General features: G+C 42.0%; 1 protein-coding gene across 15 annotated transcripts in view; it reads left to right on the plus strand.

The window, feature by feature from the left end:
- The window catches only part of CAMK2D (calcium/calmodulin dependent protein kinase II delta), a 330,223-nt gene that overhangs the window by 252,566 nt on the left and 60,182 nt on the right, over positions 1-17,475 (plus strand). For all 15 annotated transcript variants that reach the window (XM_073639954.1, XM_073639974.1, XM_073639984.1 and 12 more), the window contains exons 9-12: positions 8,428-8,522; positions 8,605-8,727; positions 9,070-9,153; positions 10,481-10,523. In XM_073639954.1, the coding sequence (XP_073496055.1) occupies positions 8,428-8,522; positions 8,605-8,727; positions 9,070-9,153; positions 10,481-10,523 (345 nt within the window). The remainder of the gene's footprint in view (positions 1-8,427; positions 8,523-8,604; positions 8,728-9,069; positions 9,154-10,480; positions 10,524-17,475) is intronic.

The raw sequence follows: 17,475 nt of genomic DNA on the forward strand, positions 1-17,475 counted from the left end.
TCATCCCTTATTCTGGTATGCATGGTCCCCCTCATCCCTTATTCTGGTATGCATGGTCCCCCTCATCCTTCTTCCTGGTATGCATGGTCCCCCTCATCCTTCCTGGCATGCATGGTTCCCCTCATCCCTCATCCTGGTATGCACGGTCCCCCTCATGCCTCTTCCTGGTATGCACGGCACCCCTCATCCCTCTTCCTGGTATGCACGGCACCCCTCATCCCTCTTCCTGGTATGTACGGCACCCCTCATCCCTCTTCCTGGTATGTACGGCACCCCTCATCCCTCTTCCTGGTATGCACGGCACCCCTCATCCCTCTTCCTGGTATGCACGGCACCCCTCATCCTGGTATGCATGACACCCCTCATCCCTCTTCCTGGTATTCATGGTCCCCCTCATCCTTCTTCCTGATATGCATGGTCCCCCTCATCCTTCTTCCTGGTATGCATGGTCCCCCTCATCCTTCTTCCTGATGTGCATGGTCCCCCTCTTCCTTCTTTCTGGTATGCATGGTTCCCCTCATCCCTCCTCCTGGTATGCATGGTCCCCCTCATCCCTCTTCCTGGTATGCACGGTCCCCCCTCATCCCTCTTCCTGGTATGCACGGTCCCCCCTCATCCCTCTTCCTGGTATGCACAGGTCCCTCTCATCCCTCTTCCTGGTATGCACGGTCCCCCTCATCCCTCTTCCTGGTATGCACGGTCCCCCTCATCCCTCTTCCTGGTATGCACGGCATCCCTCTTCCTGGTATGCATGGCCTCCCTCATCCTGATATGCATGGCATCTCCATCACACTCTACACAAAAAAATAAACGATACTACTCACCTTCCTTCCCTCTGCTCCAGCGCTGCTTCCCGTTCTGCTGCCAGCACTGATCTCACATTGTGAGCCGCGCATTGTGTCACACAGTGAGATGAGCTGCCGGAATAGTCACTGCTCCCCACGCCAGGACTATTGACGTTGACTGTGGGGAGCATTGAATATTCATATTCTTTAGCAGTGGGCACTCCCCCCACACCCACCACCATCGAAGACCACAGTATATTTATATTCGGACTGTAAGACACATCCTTCTTCCTGGTATGCATGGTCCCCCTCATCCTTCTTCCTGGTATGCATGGTCCCCCTCATCCTTCTTCCTGGTATGCATGGTCCCCCTCATCCTTCTTCCTGGTATGCATGGTCCCCCTCATCCTTCTTCCTGGTATGCATGGTCCCCCTCATCCTACTTCCTAGTATGCATGGTCCCCCTCATCCTTCTTCCTGGTAAGCATGGTCCCCCTCATCCTTCTTCCTGGTATGCATGGTCCCCCTCATCCTTCTTCCTGGCATGCATGGTCCCCCTCATCCCTCATTCTGGCATGTATGGTCCCCCTCATCCCTTATTCTGGTATACATGGTCCCCCTCATCCTTCTTCCTGGTATGCATGGTCCGCCTCATCCTTCCTGGCATGCATGGTTCCCCTCATCCTGGCATGCATGGTCCCCCTCATGCCTCTTCCTGGTATGCACGGTCCCCCTCATCCTTCTTCCTGGTATGCACAGCACCCCTCATCCCTCTTCCTGCTATGCACGGCACCCCTCATCCCTCTTCCTGGTATGCACGGCACCCCTCATCCCTCTTCCTGGTATGCACGGCACCCCTCATCCCTCTTCCTGGTATGCACGGCACCCCTTATCCCGGTATGCATGGCACCCCTCATCCCGGTATGCATGGCACCCCTCTTTCTGGTATGCATGGCCCTCCTCACCCCTCTTCCTGGTATGCATGGCCCTCCTCACCCTTCTTCCTGGTATGCATGGTCCCCCTCATCCTTCTTCCTGGTATGCATGGTCCCCCTCATCCTTCTTTCTTGTATGCATGGTCCCCCTCATCCTTCTTCCTGGTATGCATGGTTCCCATCATCCCTCTTCCTGGTATGCACGGTCCCCCTCATCCCTCTTCCTGGTATGCACGGCACCCCTCATCCCTCATCCTGGTATGCATGGCATCTCCATCACGCTGTACACAAAAAAAATAAACGATACTACTCACCTTCTTTCCCTCTACTCCAGCGCTGCTTCCCTTTCTGCTGCCAGCACTGATCTCACCTTGTGAGCCGCGCATGACGTCACTGCCATGCGCCCTCACACAGTCAGATGAGCTGACGGAATATTCACTGCTCCCCACTCCAGAACTATTGACGTTGGCTGTGGGGAGCAGTGAATATTCATTTTCTTTTGCAGCGGGCACAGTGTAGGCTGCAGCAGGAGGCTCCTGCCGCCTGTGCCCCACTTCTCAGCCGCTGCCGCTCCCCCCACACCCACCACCATCGAAGGCCACAGTATATACACTGCTCAAAAAAATAAAGGGAACACTCCAATAACACATCCTAGATCTGAATGAATGAAATATTCTCATTGAATACTTTGTTCTTTACAAAGTTGAATGTGCTGACAACAAAATCACACAAAAATCATCAATGGAAATCAAATTTATTAACCAATGGAGGCCTAGATTTTGAGTCACCCCCAAAATTAAAGTGGAAAAACAAACTACAGGCTGATCCAGCTTTGATGTAATGTCCTTAAAACAAGTCAAAATGAGGCTCAGTATTGTGTGTGGCCTCCACGTGCCTGTATGACCTCCCTACAACGCCTGGGCATGCTCCTGATGAGGTTGCAGATGGTCTCCTGTGGGATCTTCTCCTAGACCTGGACTAAAGCATCCGCCAACTCCTGGACAGTTTGTGGTGCAACGTGACGTTGGTGGATGGAGTGAGACATGATGTCTCAAATGTGGTCAATCGGATTCAGGTCTGGGGAACGGGCGAGCCAGTCCATAGCTTCAATGCCTTCATCTTGTAGGAACTGCTGACACACTCCAGCCACATGAGGTCTGGCATTGTCCTGCATTAGGAGGAACCCAAGGCCAACCGCACCAGCATGTGGTCTCACAAGGGGTCTGAGGATCTCATCTCGGTACCTAATGGCAGTCAGGCTACCTCTGGCGAGCACATGGAGGGCTGTGCGGCCCTCCAAAGAAATGCCACCCTACACCATTAATGACCCACTGCCAAAACCGGTCATGCTGAAGGATGTTGCAAGCAGCATATCGCTCTCCACGGCGTCTCCAGACTCTGTCACGTCTGTCACATGTGCTCAGTGTGAACCTGCTTTCATCTATGAAGAGCACAGGGCGCCAGTGGCGACTTTGCCAATCCTGGTGTTCTGTGGCAAATGCCAAGCGTCCTGCACGGTGTTGGGCTGTGAGCACAACCCCCATCTGTGGACGTCGGGCCCTCATACCACCCTCATGGAGTCGGTTTCTAACCATCTGTGCAGACACATGCACAATTGTGGCCTGCTGGAGGTCATTTTGCAGGGCTCTGGCAGTGCTCCTCCTGTTCCTCCTTGCACAAAGGCGGAGGTAGCGGTCCTGCTGCTGGGTTGATGCCCTCCTACGGCCCCCTCCATCTGGGACATCATGTCTCGCTCCATCCACCAAACGTCACGTTGCACCACAGACTGTCCAGGAGTTGGCGGATGCTTTAGTCCAGGTCTGGTAGGAGATCCCACAGGAGACCATCCGCAACCTCATCAGGAGCATGCCCAGGCGTTGTAGGGAGGTCATACAGGCATCTGGAGGCCACACACAATACTGAGCCTCATTTTGACTTGTTTAAGGACATTATATCAAAGTTGGATCAGCCTGTAGTGTGTTTTTCCACTTTAATTTTGGGGGTGACTCCAAATCCAGGCCTCCATTGGTTAATAAATTTGATTTCCATTGATGATTTTTGTGTGATTTTGTTGTCAGCACATTCAACTTTGTACAGAACAAAGTATTCAATGAGAATATTTCATTCATTCAGATCTAGGATGTGTTATTTGAGTGTTCCCTTTATTTTTTTGAGCAGTGTATATATTCGGACTATAAAACGCACGCCACACTTTCCTCCAAAATTTTGGAGGAAAAAAGTGCGTCTTATAGTCCAAAAAATACGGTACTTTTCTACATTTCCCTGTATTGAAATCTATGCTTTTATGGAGTGGGAGAAATTAAACTTTTTAAATCGCTATGCATCACATTTTCCTAATATGTCAACTTCATAGGGGGACTAGTCATGGTTGCATGTAGTCTGCACACTCTGCCTTAATTGATGTCCTGTCCAGCTTCATGTCACCTTGAATGGCAATTAAGCAGAGAGTGGTTACACAGGGTTTTTTGGCATAGTTTTTTTCTTTCTACCCAAAACCTGCTCTAAAATAAGTCAATAAACTCCATATGAACATACCCTAAGAGTGAGGAGACCTTGACTAGTCTGCAGCGGTTTTTAGAAATTCTGTTTCTCCTGAATATAAACTACTGATAAGAACAAGGGAATGTTTAGAAAAGAATTTATTTACCTAGGAGTATGATGACTGTGGTATACTGTTTCAAAATAGACCTCGGCACTGTAAAGTTTCATGCAAAATAAAGGTTGTTGCTTTTATTGAGACATCACCAGATGTTGCTCCACATGTGAAAGATTGGCCAACGTTTCAGTCCACCTTGGACCTTGATCACGGTCGACCAGAGAAGGAGCAGGAGTGTGACCAGAGCTTATATAACTCAATATTACATTAGCAGCATTATCCAAGCTGCTACTTCTTCTCTATTCGGCTGTTAAAAGTCTAATGTGGACCGAAATGTTGGCCAATCTTTCACTTGTGGAGCAGTATGTGCTGGTGACTCAATAAAAGCAGCAACCTAGGAACTTTGGGGTGCCGAGTTTCTTTTGGTTAATATTGTTTGTGACTATCTCTACCACAAGAGCACCCATTCCAGCCAGGAGAGCCAACCAAATTGTTCTAATGGACTGTGGTACAATAACATTTTCCGACAGGAACTCTTTAAAGAGAATCCAATAGAGCTCCTGATTAGGGATGAGCGGACCTGTGGAAATTCGGGTTCGGTCAAACTTGAGTCCAAAGTTCAATTTCGGTACCACAACTTGACCCCGGACTCGAACCCCATGTAGAACTCAATGGGGGCCCGAACTTTGGTGCTGTAAAATGGTCGTAGTAAGGGCTAGGGGGCTGAAAAAGGAAGCAAGATGGGGGTAAGAGCATGGCAATTGCCCTGCAAACAAATGTGGATAGGAAAATGACTTAAAATAACACATGATAAAAAAAAATAATAATAATCTTGAACCAGGAGGCAGAGGTCCAAGTGGAGGAGGGGAGGCAGTGCCTTGCTTGTGTAGTTTACTGTACTTGTTAATAAATTAAAAAAAACAAAGTGGGGTCCCCCATATTTTTAGTAACCAGCCAAGGGAAAGTGCAGACAGCTATAAGCTTGTCTTATTATGCTGGGAAGGGGCCAATATCCATGGACCTTCCCAGCCTATTAATATCAGCGGACAACTGTCTGCTTTACCTTTGCTAATTATTAAAAATGGAGGGACCCTAAAAAAATGATGGACTCCCTCCTATTTTTAACAACTAGCTAAGGTAAAGCAGACAACTGGGGGCTAATATTAATAGGCTTGGAAGGTCCATGAATATTGGCCCCTTCCTAGCCTAATAAGACAAGCCCTCAGCCCTCCCAGAAATGGCACATCTATTGGATGCGCCAATTCTGGCGCTTAGCCTCAGCTCTTCCCGGTTACCCTGGTGCATTGGCAATCGAGGTAATGGGTTTGTGGAGTTGATGTCAGCAGCTGGCACTGACATCAAGCCCACAGGTTAGTAATGGAAAGGCGTCTGTCAGACATCCCTATTACTAACCCAGTAGTCAAAAGAAATAAGCATACACAAAAATCCTTTATTTTAAAAAATCGCTCCCCGACACCCATTTATTAAAAAAAAAAATCCACACCGGTCCGCTGTAATCCAAATGGATTACGTCGTCTTCGTCTAGTGTATAGAGCCCCATTCAGAAAACGAAGCTCCATAGACTGGAGCAGCCGCCGCTGCCAGGTCTCGCACTGCCCTCCGTGAAACCCGGCTGCTGCGAGGTGACGTCATTAAAGGGGTTTTCCCACAAACTAAAGTTCATTTTAAAAATTGTCTGTGTCTGACCGTGCAGGAACATACCACATCTCCTGGGCAGGGGAGGAAGCAAGAGTATGCAGACATTACAGTAGGGGATCACAGAGGATTCATTTTGTGAAGTAAAATATTGTTTAAAAACAGGCAGTGAAATGTTTTACCTCACAAAATGAATCCTCTGTGATTTAAGGTTACCTCATCTCACAACCACCAATTCTCGTGGAGTACAGCGCAAGAGCCGGAATGATGAGCAGTGACATCGCATAAAGTAAAAAGTCCGTGTTCGGGGTTCAGCCGGTACGACCACGGACTTTACCGTTCGGGTTCGCGCATCCCTACTCCTGATGTGCGTTTTAGTAATTATGAATGAATTAACTACTGAACAAGTAGAACAGTAATGCCAGTTGTCAATTCAAAGAGGAATAGAAGAAACTTATGTTGTTTCCTCTATTCCATAAATGACATCAGAATGTAAAGGATTAGAACACAGTTACCTTCATTTTAAATGCTGCTACATAGTTATACTTTAGATTAAAGCAAGTGACTCTACACTCTAAGCTGCATTTATACTGAAAGATGATCGTGAATGAGCGTTCCTTAAAATGCTCATTTCACTATCATCTTTCATTGCAAACAGGTTGTTGATCACCGGAGGAACAAGCAAAACACTTGTTCATCAGGTGAAATGATCAGTAGAAAAGATCGTCGTTCTTGGTGGTGCACCATCCTGTGTAAATGGGACGCCGAGAACAATGGCAGCCTATGTGCACTGAGTAATCTATTAAAGATAACTCAGTGCGCATTATTTACTGCGGCGTCCATGTGTTAAAAGGCTATTAAACAATCATTGATCAGTGAATGTTTAATGATCATATTGTGCCGTCGGTCAGTTGGTGTAAACTGATTTTTGCTCTCCTCCTGGATCTGATATCATATGTGGAGAGACACAACTGCACATCCTTCTGTGATAATAGCTGGGTCGTACTTCTGGAAACTTGTGAGGGATTGAAACGCAAAGGAGCCTAATTTTTAATAGCAGTTTTTTATCATGTCTGTCGAGTGCAGCTACTGAGCTGTGACATGTTTCCTTTTTATACAGAAAGGCTTCACTAGTGGTTCACTTATATTTTTTTAAGTGCAGTCACTACACGTAACTACTGTAGTGACATAATTACTTTTTGGAGAAACAAAAGAGAGAGAAAAGTGAGTGGTATAAAATAAAGTACTAAGTGTTACCAAACCACCATGGCTCCAGCACCACCATTCTGGTGGTCACTGCTGGGAATGGCAGTGACAATGTCCCATCCATTCAGTCACATGACCTCTGACGTTATTAGTTATAGGGTCCAGTGACTGACTGATGGGACATTCGGACATTCCCACTGAAGGGGATGACTCTGTCTATAAGTCTCATGTGGATAATTGGTGGCCTTAGCAGTAAGGTGACTGAAAGGATGAGACACCATCGCTTCTGGTTCCTAGAGCAGTGGGGGCTTGGAGAGGTAAGAAACATTTAGTTCTATAATGACCTCTCTACTCCTTTTAAAAATGTGTCGGAAAGCCCTTTTAATATCATGTATTACCACCACCACTTTTACACAAAAAATAAATGTTCAGCTAACTTGATGAAAAAAAAAAAAGCTTTGAACTCTCAAGATGTGTAGACTGTGAGTCCTCGCCCCTCCTGTACCAGTCGCTGTCATGTTTTGTTCAAGATTATTGTAATTGTTTTTGCTATGTATTCCCCTTTCTCACATGTAAAGCGCCATGGAATAAATGGCGCTATAATAATAATGTGCACGGAGACTGAACCCCAGTTCGAAGGAGAATAGAAGATATTTGAACAAAAAAAACAGTAATCTTGTCCAGCACTCAATCTCCAAATTTCCAGGTCAAAAAAGAGCTTTATTGATCCGCTAAAAAGATATGAAAAAACACACAATATTAAAAACAGGACATCCCAAAAAAAACCTTCTATGCTTTTTGAACCTAGAAATGTGTATGGTTGCTTGTTATGGCATTATAGTAAGTCCTTTCCTTGTTCAGTTTACATGTCTGAACTAAATTACTTCTCTAAAGAATAGTACATATTTCTAGGTTTGAAACACATAGGATTTTTTCAGGCTTACCTGTTTTTAAACTTGTGTGGTTGATATCTTTTTAATGGATTAATAAAGCTCTTTTTTTACTTGGAAATTTGGAGATTGAATGCTGGACAAGATTACTGTTTTTTCACATTACCACCACTTAAGAAATATACTGAAACTGGATATTGAAAATAAATATTTTTATGTCGTGATTGAGTTTAATTTACATAAGACAAGACTACAGAGTTAGGCCTCAACCATAGATTAATGTATCACTGCAAAACCAAAGGATAGCTCCTATAATATATAATAATCCTGTCCCATAGGTGTCATTCTATACATCCTCCTGGTAGGTTACCCTCCATTCTGGGATGAGGATCAACACAGACTGTATCAGCAGATAAAGGCTGGTGCCTATGATGTAAGTACTTGAATGCGAGTGATCATTGATTAACAGAATTATCCTACGGCTTTTAACTTCTATTTTTTATTTAAAATGTCAGTTTCCATCACCAGAATGGGATACTGTGACTCCTGAAGCCAAAGATCTGATCAATAAAATGCTTACAATCAATCCAGCCAAAAGAATTGTCGCATCCGAAGCTCTCAAACATCCGTGGATCTGTGTAAGTCTATCATGCCCAGAAACGTTAGACCTATTGCAAATACTATCCTGATCCGGCAGTCCATGCAAGAAGGCCTGCCTGGTAAATGACCCTACCTAGTGGATACTGCTCTATTGGATTGGTGGCCTGGGAAGTTGTTTCATATTACAATGATATCCTTACACCTTGTTGGGAACAGCATGTTTTGGCATATTTATAGATGGGCTCAGGCATCAAACCTCTGGTTTTGTGGCAGATTTTTAAAAAATGACTATTGTATCTTTATGAACAGTTAGCTGCAATATTAGAATATGTCTCTCCATCCCCTACAGTCTAGTCATGTCCTTTTTCTTTTCTTTACAGCAACGTTCCACTGTTGCGTCCATGATGCACCGACAAGAAACTGTAGACTGTTTGAAGAAGTTTAATGCAAGAAGGAAGCTAAAGGTAAGTGTCTATCGGGCATAGTAAGCAATGATCAATGGAAGTACAATGTATGAATCTGCTGGTGAGTCTAATATATGAAACACCGTAGTTCAGGAAATCCAGAGATTTAAGGAGTCAAATTTAATGAATTATTCAGGACTCTTCCAAAAGGAACCTGGGACACCCAGCTGTCTCCTAAAACCTCATTTACATATGAGGTGCAGGAAAACGTTTCAATCAATTACAGAATGCATTGGATGTGCCTTTAGTATGCTAGTATCTAGTCGAATACTAGTGCTACAATCTTTACTACACTGTATATATAGCACAGATTCGGTGTGATAACTGACGTTCACTTTCTTCTTTATATTATTGTCATTATTACAGTACACAAACCGATTATTGTAGAAAGTTTACTGATGAATCGTTAATGACATTCATTAATTTTATAAATATAGTCAATTGCTAATCCACGATGTTATTCCTAACCATTAACGCGTTGAATGTCAGCTCACTAATCTTCCCTCCTGGATGATATTCCTATTGTATAGAGAACATTAGACACCATCCACCCTGTAACATCAAATAATCCAACACTAGAAGAAACCTCTTGTAAAATATCTAGACTTTATTGCAAATTATTAAAATGTATAAGCAGGAGACCATCTAAATGTCTGATGCCTTATGGACATGGAGCTATACTCCCTTTAAACGAAATAATCACCCTTGTGACAGGCTACGAGGCCTTCTACGTAGTCAAATAAGCTTTGTAGCACACAATAACATTAATCAGCTTTCAACAATAAACCATCCATCATACATTACTAAATGAGCGTATTGTTATTAACATACCAGTTTTACTCATAAAGATCACATGTGTGATCAGGCTCAGACTGGCTAACGATGGGACAGGTGAATTTCCTGGTGGGCCCCCTGTGCAGGTGTAGACATTGTCCCTCATATATGAGCAGTAGTTGGTACCATACACTTGATTCACTATGTGCCGAGAAAAGAAGAATCCCATCTTTCATTTAACAAATTTTTCAGTGTATAAAAGCAGAGAATAATTTATGAATGAGGATAATGTAATATTTTCATGTAGCTGAACAGTGGCCCCACAGAGTTAATGTTACTGGTGGGATCTTGGCTCACCAGTCAGACAATGTGAGTGATATCACTAAAAGTTGTGTAGAAATATATATGGCATCCCATACAAAGGATCAGTTTGTTAATCGCTCCTGACATTGACCTAACTGTTGACCTTGTTTAATATGCATGAAATTTTATGACACAGTCTGTTCACGGAGTCTATGCTTGTGGTTCAATATATCTAATTTCTCTCTTCAAGGGGGCTATACTGACCACCATGCTCGCTACAAGAAACTTTTCAGGTATGTTGGCAATTCATATAATCTTTTCCCATGTATCAAGGATATAACTAAAAGTTTCTACATGAAAAGCTAAACGGGAAGTTGTATTTTTATTATATGTAACATATTTAATATCTTAATAGGCCATTCCATAAGTAACAAAAAAAACCTGCTTGACTGTAATTTCCAGTCATTTTTTACAGAATAACATTGTATCGTTAAAAAGACTTGTGTCCATAAACCAAGGGATGGGAGATTATAAAGGGAAGGGGTTTATGGGTTAAAGGATTTATCCCTACTATGAAACCTCCTTTTCTGTATGACCTATTTGGGCATCTAGATGTCATAGATGGAGACCTTCACAAGGATCCCCCTGTATTAAGCAGCATGGACAACTACTAGAAGCAGCAACTCCTGTTCTGATTTGACCCTCTACAATATTTTATTTATTGGTTGGCAATTCCCATTTTAATGGACATGATTTCCCTACAGTGGTTGCTGAAGGGGAAATATGTATCTGGCCGAGCTTTGTGTTGTCAGTTGATGACCAAGGGTTTCTAAGGCCAGAGGCAAATAATGTGATTTCTGGAGTAACTTTCTTTTAAATATGGTTTTTTTTCCATTTGGGAAACAAATAATTTAACCCCCCCACCCATCATTACAACTTTAAGGATAATTGGTATTTTCAATCTGCACCTTTTTCTACATGTCTTATTAGAAAACAAATAGTTAAAATATAGGGTTATTCAAGCAATTCTTTGCCATTGTGATTCAGTGGTGATATACTGTGTACTGATAACCGCATACGGGGGCATATATTACACCCCCTACTGGTTTGGGAATACATTTGTAGTCTACTCTATACCTCAAGTGTAGTTCTGGTTTCAGCCCAATATATTAGGTTATACTTTTATCTGAAATTGTCTACTATGCTCTAACTAGAAAAATCGATGCGCTGCAAGTTGGAAATTTGATTTTTTTTCTCCTGCTGCATCTTTTTTGCTTGCTTCTGGATGAAGCCCGGGACATTAATTTGATAGAAATATACTTATTACAAAAATCAGTTTTTTTATGCCCTACTGTGTCATCTTCTTATACATTCTCTTTTGTATGTATATTTTCCAAAGAAAGCTTGCCTTGGCATTATAGAGGCACTATATTCCATTAGACCACAAAACAAATGTTTTCAAGTGATGATCTTGAACCAGGCAGATTCTTGAAATTTTACGATGGATGATATATGACCGTTGGTTAGTTGTTTCCTTTAATGCCAATAATAACTAGCACTTAGGATTAGAAAATGACACTGGAGACAGTAATATCCTATCTCTAAATCTGGCCATGTACAGTAGACTGCTTTCGGCCGAATGATGCTTCAACCGATTAATTGACTGCCAGCAATCTTGACCATGTCTCCTGTATACAGGAGTTCTCATTTTGCCGAGATGTTCTCTATGAGAAAGCCACGTCGGCTGGCGGATTATCTCCGGCAGAACAATGCGATCGGCAGTCCAAAATTGACATCTCTCCCGACCATCAGTCAAACGGCACCCCATAAACATTCGTCTAATGTGTATTGGGGGTCTTAAGAAAATTAAAAAAAAAAGAAAAGTGTCCACAAAAATCACATTTCAGCTTAGTTCTCTTAAATATATTATTAAGAAGTTCAATGGATTATCAACTTTGAAATGATAGGAGATACGGTAACTTGATGATCTCTGTGGGTCTGACAGCTGGAACCCCCACTGATTTTGAGATTGGGGCTCTACTTAGCCTCATCTAAATAATGCCATGGTCCGGCATGCCCAGCCATCAGTAAATAATCCCCTATCCTTATGTATAGGAGATAACTTAAAAACTTTCTATATTTAGTAAGTTGTGGTTATTCAATATTGCCACCGTTTGGTTTTGAAATCCCTCAAAGAAATAGGAAAAACATTTTTGAAAACTATCTTTTGTTTTTGCTTCTATTACTGAAACCTCCGCTGTTGCTGTTCTGTTCAAGTTATTCAGCAATATTTCTTATTTGTATACCATTCATTACTCAATCGCATAAAGGAAGTTCATCATAAACAGGTTATTCAATTTAAAGGGGTTGTCCACTACTACTTAATTGCGTCAGGACTAATCGTTCCAGCAATGTAGACGTCGCTGTTCCTAAAGAGTGAGGTGATGTTGTTGTGTCATGTACAGACTGCAGACAATGAGCAGCCGGTCGTCAGCCACATCCTTTACTATTACATCAGAGTGAATGTTCACCCTTATTGAATGTTGATGAGCTGCAGCTGATGAGCGGCCGGCCGTTCATTGGCTGCAGCCTGCACATGACACAAAAGATCACGTCACTCTCTGGAACACCGGCGCCGACATGTCTAGTAGTGGTCAACCCCTTTTCACTATTTTGCATAACCATTTTCTGTCTAGACATACTGTAAGAATTTGCTGTCTGCATGTTACTACCATCACAATCCTTTAAATGTGTGGTGTCTTGGCAAATTTATTTATGATGATGAATTGTTGGCAAAATAGAATATGAAGCCTTTCATTGTTATCCAAAGCCATTTTATGTATCTCGAAGCTTGCCAAACACAAGACTATAATGTATCGGTTAGATGTACATTAACAGGTAACACAAAAATTGTTAAAGCTTATAAATTGGGCAATTTGTGGTGGCATTCTCTTATTAAACCAAAAATGTATATATTTCTGTGCAATGTGATAATACATATTGCTCATAACTCCATGTCTATACCCAGAAAAATTTACTTGTATTCTCATGTGTGTTGAGACTAGATTTACTAATGGGTGAAAATTTTTTTGCTTACTTGTCTATTGAAATATATTTTTCAATACTTCTTGGCTTTAAGAGCACTTCTACCGAAAGATTTATATCAAACGTTTGGCAGTGGTCACTTCTTCTGGTTAACGATGATATAGCCAATTTTCTATAGACAGCGAAGTATCTTAATGCTTATCTTACTTTTTGATAATATATGCTAGTGCATAATTTTTCAGGTAGGTTTCTTATCTAAGAAGTTTTCCTACTTTTTTGTCTTAAAGGGGTTTTCCACTTTCAGAAAACTCCTTTTACTAGGCACACTTTATTTTTTAAAGAAAGAAACTGTGCTTTACTCCCTTTCCCCCAATCCAGCTCGAAGTCTCCTCTTTGCCCCCGATGTCTGATATTGTCTACAGCACGGTCAGCATGACATACGTTGAGCTCAATGGCTTTGATTGAGTAGACTGAGCCGCTGAGCTCACCCATCAATGTGACGTCATTGCTGAAGGCAATAACAGACACTGGGAGCACCAATGGAGTCTAGCGATGTTAGATAAAGCACAGTCTGTTTTTTTTGGGTTAATACAAACTGTGCCTGAGAACGGGGTTTTCTCACAGTGGAAAGACTCTCTAGGCTTTATGCCGTGCTTTCCTGCTTGTGATTGAAAGCTTTGTGTCAGCACTTACAAGCAGGAGGCAGGGGAGAGCAGTGAAAAACTTCATCGCATAGAGTACAACATTCAATAGACTGCAGTGGGAGTTAGGGAAGTTGTATTACGAAAGAACATAAGTTGCATTTTTCTGAACTGTACAATTAACTGCCCTTCGAGCAGAGCATGTGCAGTATCATGCTACTACAATCCCCTCTACCAGAGGCATGATAAAATATGTAGGATGCAAGGCTGTACAGAAGACTGCTTTTGGGGAACCACATCAGAGAAGAAGGAGCCAAGATGGTCGATGACCCAGATTTGGCACATTGACTAAAATAGTATATGCAGGACACAAGAACCACTAAATTATTCCATAGTAATAGACTATATTGTGCTATATAGACCAAAAATTGCAAACCTGCTTCTTTAATGATAATGTGATGGTATTAGTATACAGTATATGGTCTTGTATGCCGCATCAGAAGTCATAGATTATGGCACTGCGGTTGCATTCCTGGTACTTACCTGTAAACTATATACTAGTATTATAGGTGTATTATTTTCAGACTGCGTTTATAGAAGCCAGAATCTATACTTTTCAGACATGTATCAGGCTAGCCACAGACAGGTTAAAGTGGTAGAGAAATTAGGATTTTTTTTTAACAAATTCCCAATATTGATAGTAGACATCTGTTTAGGAAGTGACATTCTGTTTTCACTACTAGAACTGAAAGTAGAAAATGAAGTGACTGACTGCGAAATTGTTTAACAGGTTGGATCCATATTGAGTTGTAAAATACTAGATATTCTACCGGTGCAATAAATGTTAAAGAACCTGCTGCGTGAGACATCTATTTTACACCCTTTAGAAAATCTATTTCTTAAGAAGTTTCATCCAATTCCATGTAACTATTCCGCTTTTACTAATCCTTGGAGTGTAAAGCCGCCTCTCATTCCAGCAGTCTGATATATTTATGCATTTTCATAGATACGATGCATTTTAGTTATAGCGCGAGTTCACCTTGGAAATATTTAATGGGTAATTTCGGAGTCTCACAGTTCTAAAGTTTCTAATTTGTAAACCATTTGTGAATTATGGAGAGATCGTTATAGATGCTGAGAGTGGTAAAACATGAATTATTAAATGATCTTGCAATAACCATTATGTGGCTGTAATTTACTTGGTATTTACATATTTAAAATATTTAGTTTGTTAAAATATCCGTTTTCCATTGAATTCCAAAACTCATTTCTTTACCTTAATGACCTATTAAATATTTGAAAGGAGCAGATGTATTATTTAACCTGTGTGAGACAGTTTTCTCTTATATTGCTCCATTACACTCAGTATAAATAGAGCATACGTTATATTTTATATTAATATTCTGTTTTTTTTTAGCTAATTTCAGACAATGAGGTTTTTTTTAGTGAGACTTAACTCCCCATTAAATATGATCCATTTGTTTGCATTGCATGACATTTACATTAGCTGCTCATACAACTGTGGTTATAACTGTGTTGTTTTTTTTTTAATTTTCCTTTTTCTAATTTTCCTTTTTATGTGGATTGTGTTTCATGTGAGGTAAGATTAACAGAAAATGAAGATTCCTCTCACCTCTATACATTTAATCTGGGCTTGCTAGAAAAAAATCCGATTGTACCAATCTGTCCTCAATAACTGCTTAGCTATTCTCATCTGTAATACTAATATCTATTTTTTATTACACCTTTAATGTTTCAAACTCCTGTCAACTTTTCTATTCGGTTTCTGTAACCTGATTAATGATGCACAGAAAATATGGAAAGGAATAAAGAAAAACTGTTATAGGGGCGCAGTGATATTGCCACAAATCTAATATTCTAGTTTATTGAGACCGCTTGTATGGAAAGAATTTCCAATAGATACACCTTCAAGACTAAAGCAGCAAATGATCGGCTTAGACACGTCTACTTTTAACACCCAGACAGAATGCTTTTCTTTCTTTAGTATTTACACAGTTCGGCTATTTTAGTAAAACAGATCCAAGTACTTTATATTTAAAGCACTCGGCACTGTTCACATTGGCATCATAAACAGTGCCGCATGATGGAGCCATAACAATGCATACAGTGGTATTGCTCCAATCATGTATAACAGAATTTTCAGTTGAAACTCATAACACAGCCTTCGACATGGATGTAAACCGGGATTATCAGTCACAATAAGCATTCCTGCGTAAATATTGGGAGCTTTTTTTTCACTTTATAATTGATGAAACGTCAGAAAGCTCCTTGTAATCAGGAGAAATGTCATTCACACTGCACACCAAAGGGAATCTGTCACCCCTGGGACGTATATAACCTATTAATATGGGCATACAGGTGGTAGAAATGTTAATCTAGTCCTACCTGTATGCCTCATATTAATGGTCTTGTTTTGTGAAATCTTATATTATATCTTTGTTAATGATTCTTTCCAGGCCCACCTCCTCTCTTCATTATGATTGTACTCCCTCCCCTGCATAGTGACCTGTGACGTGTAGTTGCGGAGCTGTAATCACGCACTTGCCTGCACCTTGAACCCCCTCCATGATCCTCCCTTCTATGTGAAAAAGTCTCAGTGACTCGACGGCGCCTGCACAGAAAATCACAGACTAGTGTATTCCGTGATTGTCTGCGCAGGCGCCATCGAGTCACGGAGTCTTTCTCCCATAGAAGGGTCGTGGAGGGGGTTCAACGCACAGGCCTGCCTAACCAGCCCTGTATAACATAATTTACTTAAATGCTTTAAAAAAGCATTTATAATGTCCCCGTTTCCTATGGTCGATGGGGCGTTAGTTGCCCCTGACTAGTCAGCCCTCTTTCCATGTTACCGTGCCCCTGTGGGTGTGATAGCATAATTTGCATGAGCCAACGTCATTGTCACCTCGTGCAAATCTCTTTCCATGACCGGAAGCAGTCTTCTGAACTTCTGGTCATGCCCAATGCCCCTCTGAAGCCAGGAAGCGTACACCTGACTTCAGAGACGCAGTGACGCTGCTGAAATGTGCGGCACATGTGCGTGAGATTTCCATGAGCTGGCGATGACGTAGTCTCGTGCAATTTATGTTATCACACCCACAGGGGCGTGATAACATGGAAACAGGATTGACTAGTCAGGGGCAACTAACGCCCCATCGACCGGTCAAAGCCCTCATTAGCATAGGAAACGGGGACATTATAAATGCTTTTTTAAAGCATTTATTTAACTGAATTACGTTGTACAGGGCTGATTAGGCAGGGAATGCTGCTAGGTTGGAGGGCATGGGGGACCTGACAGGTTCCCTTTAAGGTACTGCCTAGATGACTGAAGGAAGCAAATGCACAGATCAAAGTCCCTGTGCTACCCATTTCCCACCAGTGCAAGACAATGCTATGTTTAAAGCTGCTGGCCAGGCGGTATATAAATATTACTCTGGTGGTAATGGATGGAGTAAATGCTTTTTCGGTCTCTTCTCATCTTCGTCATCCTAATAAATCATTAATAGGGCACAGATTTATCCTTGACAGCATGAGCTTGATT

The sequence above is a fragment of the Phyllobates terribilis genome, unplaced genomic scaffold (genome assembly GCF_046119375.1).
Source record: "Phyllobates terribilis strain yellow unplaced genomic scaffold, ASM4611937v1 Scaffold_1__5_contigs__length_1240528914, whole genome shotgun sequence".
NCBI classification, from domain to species: Eukaryota; Metazoa; Chordata; class Amphibia; order Anura; family Dendrobatidae; genus Phyllobates; species Phyllobates terribilis.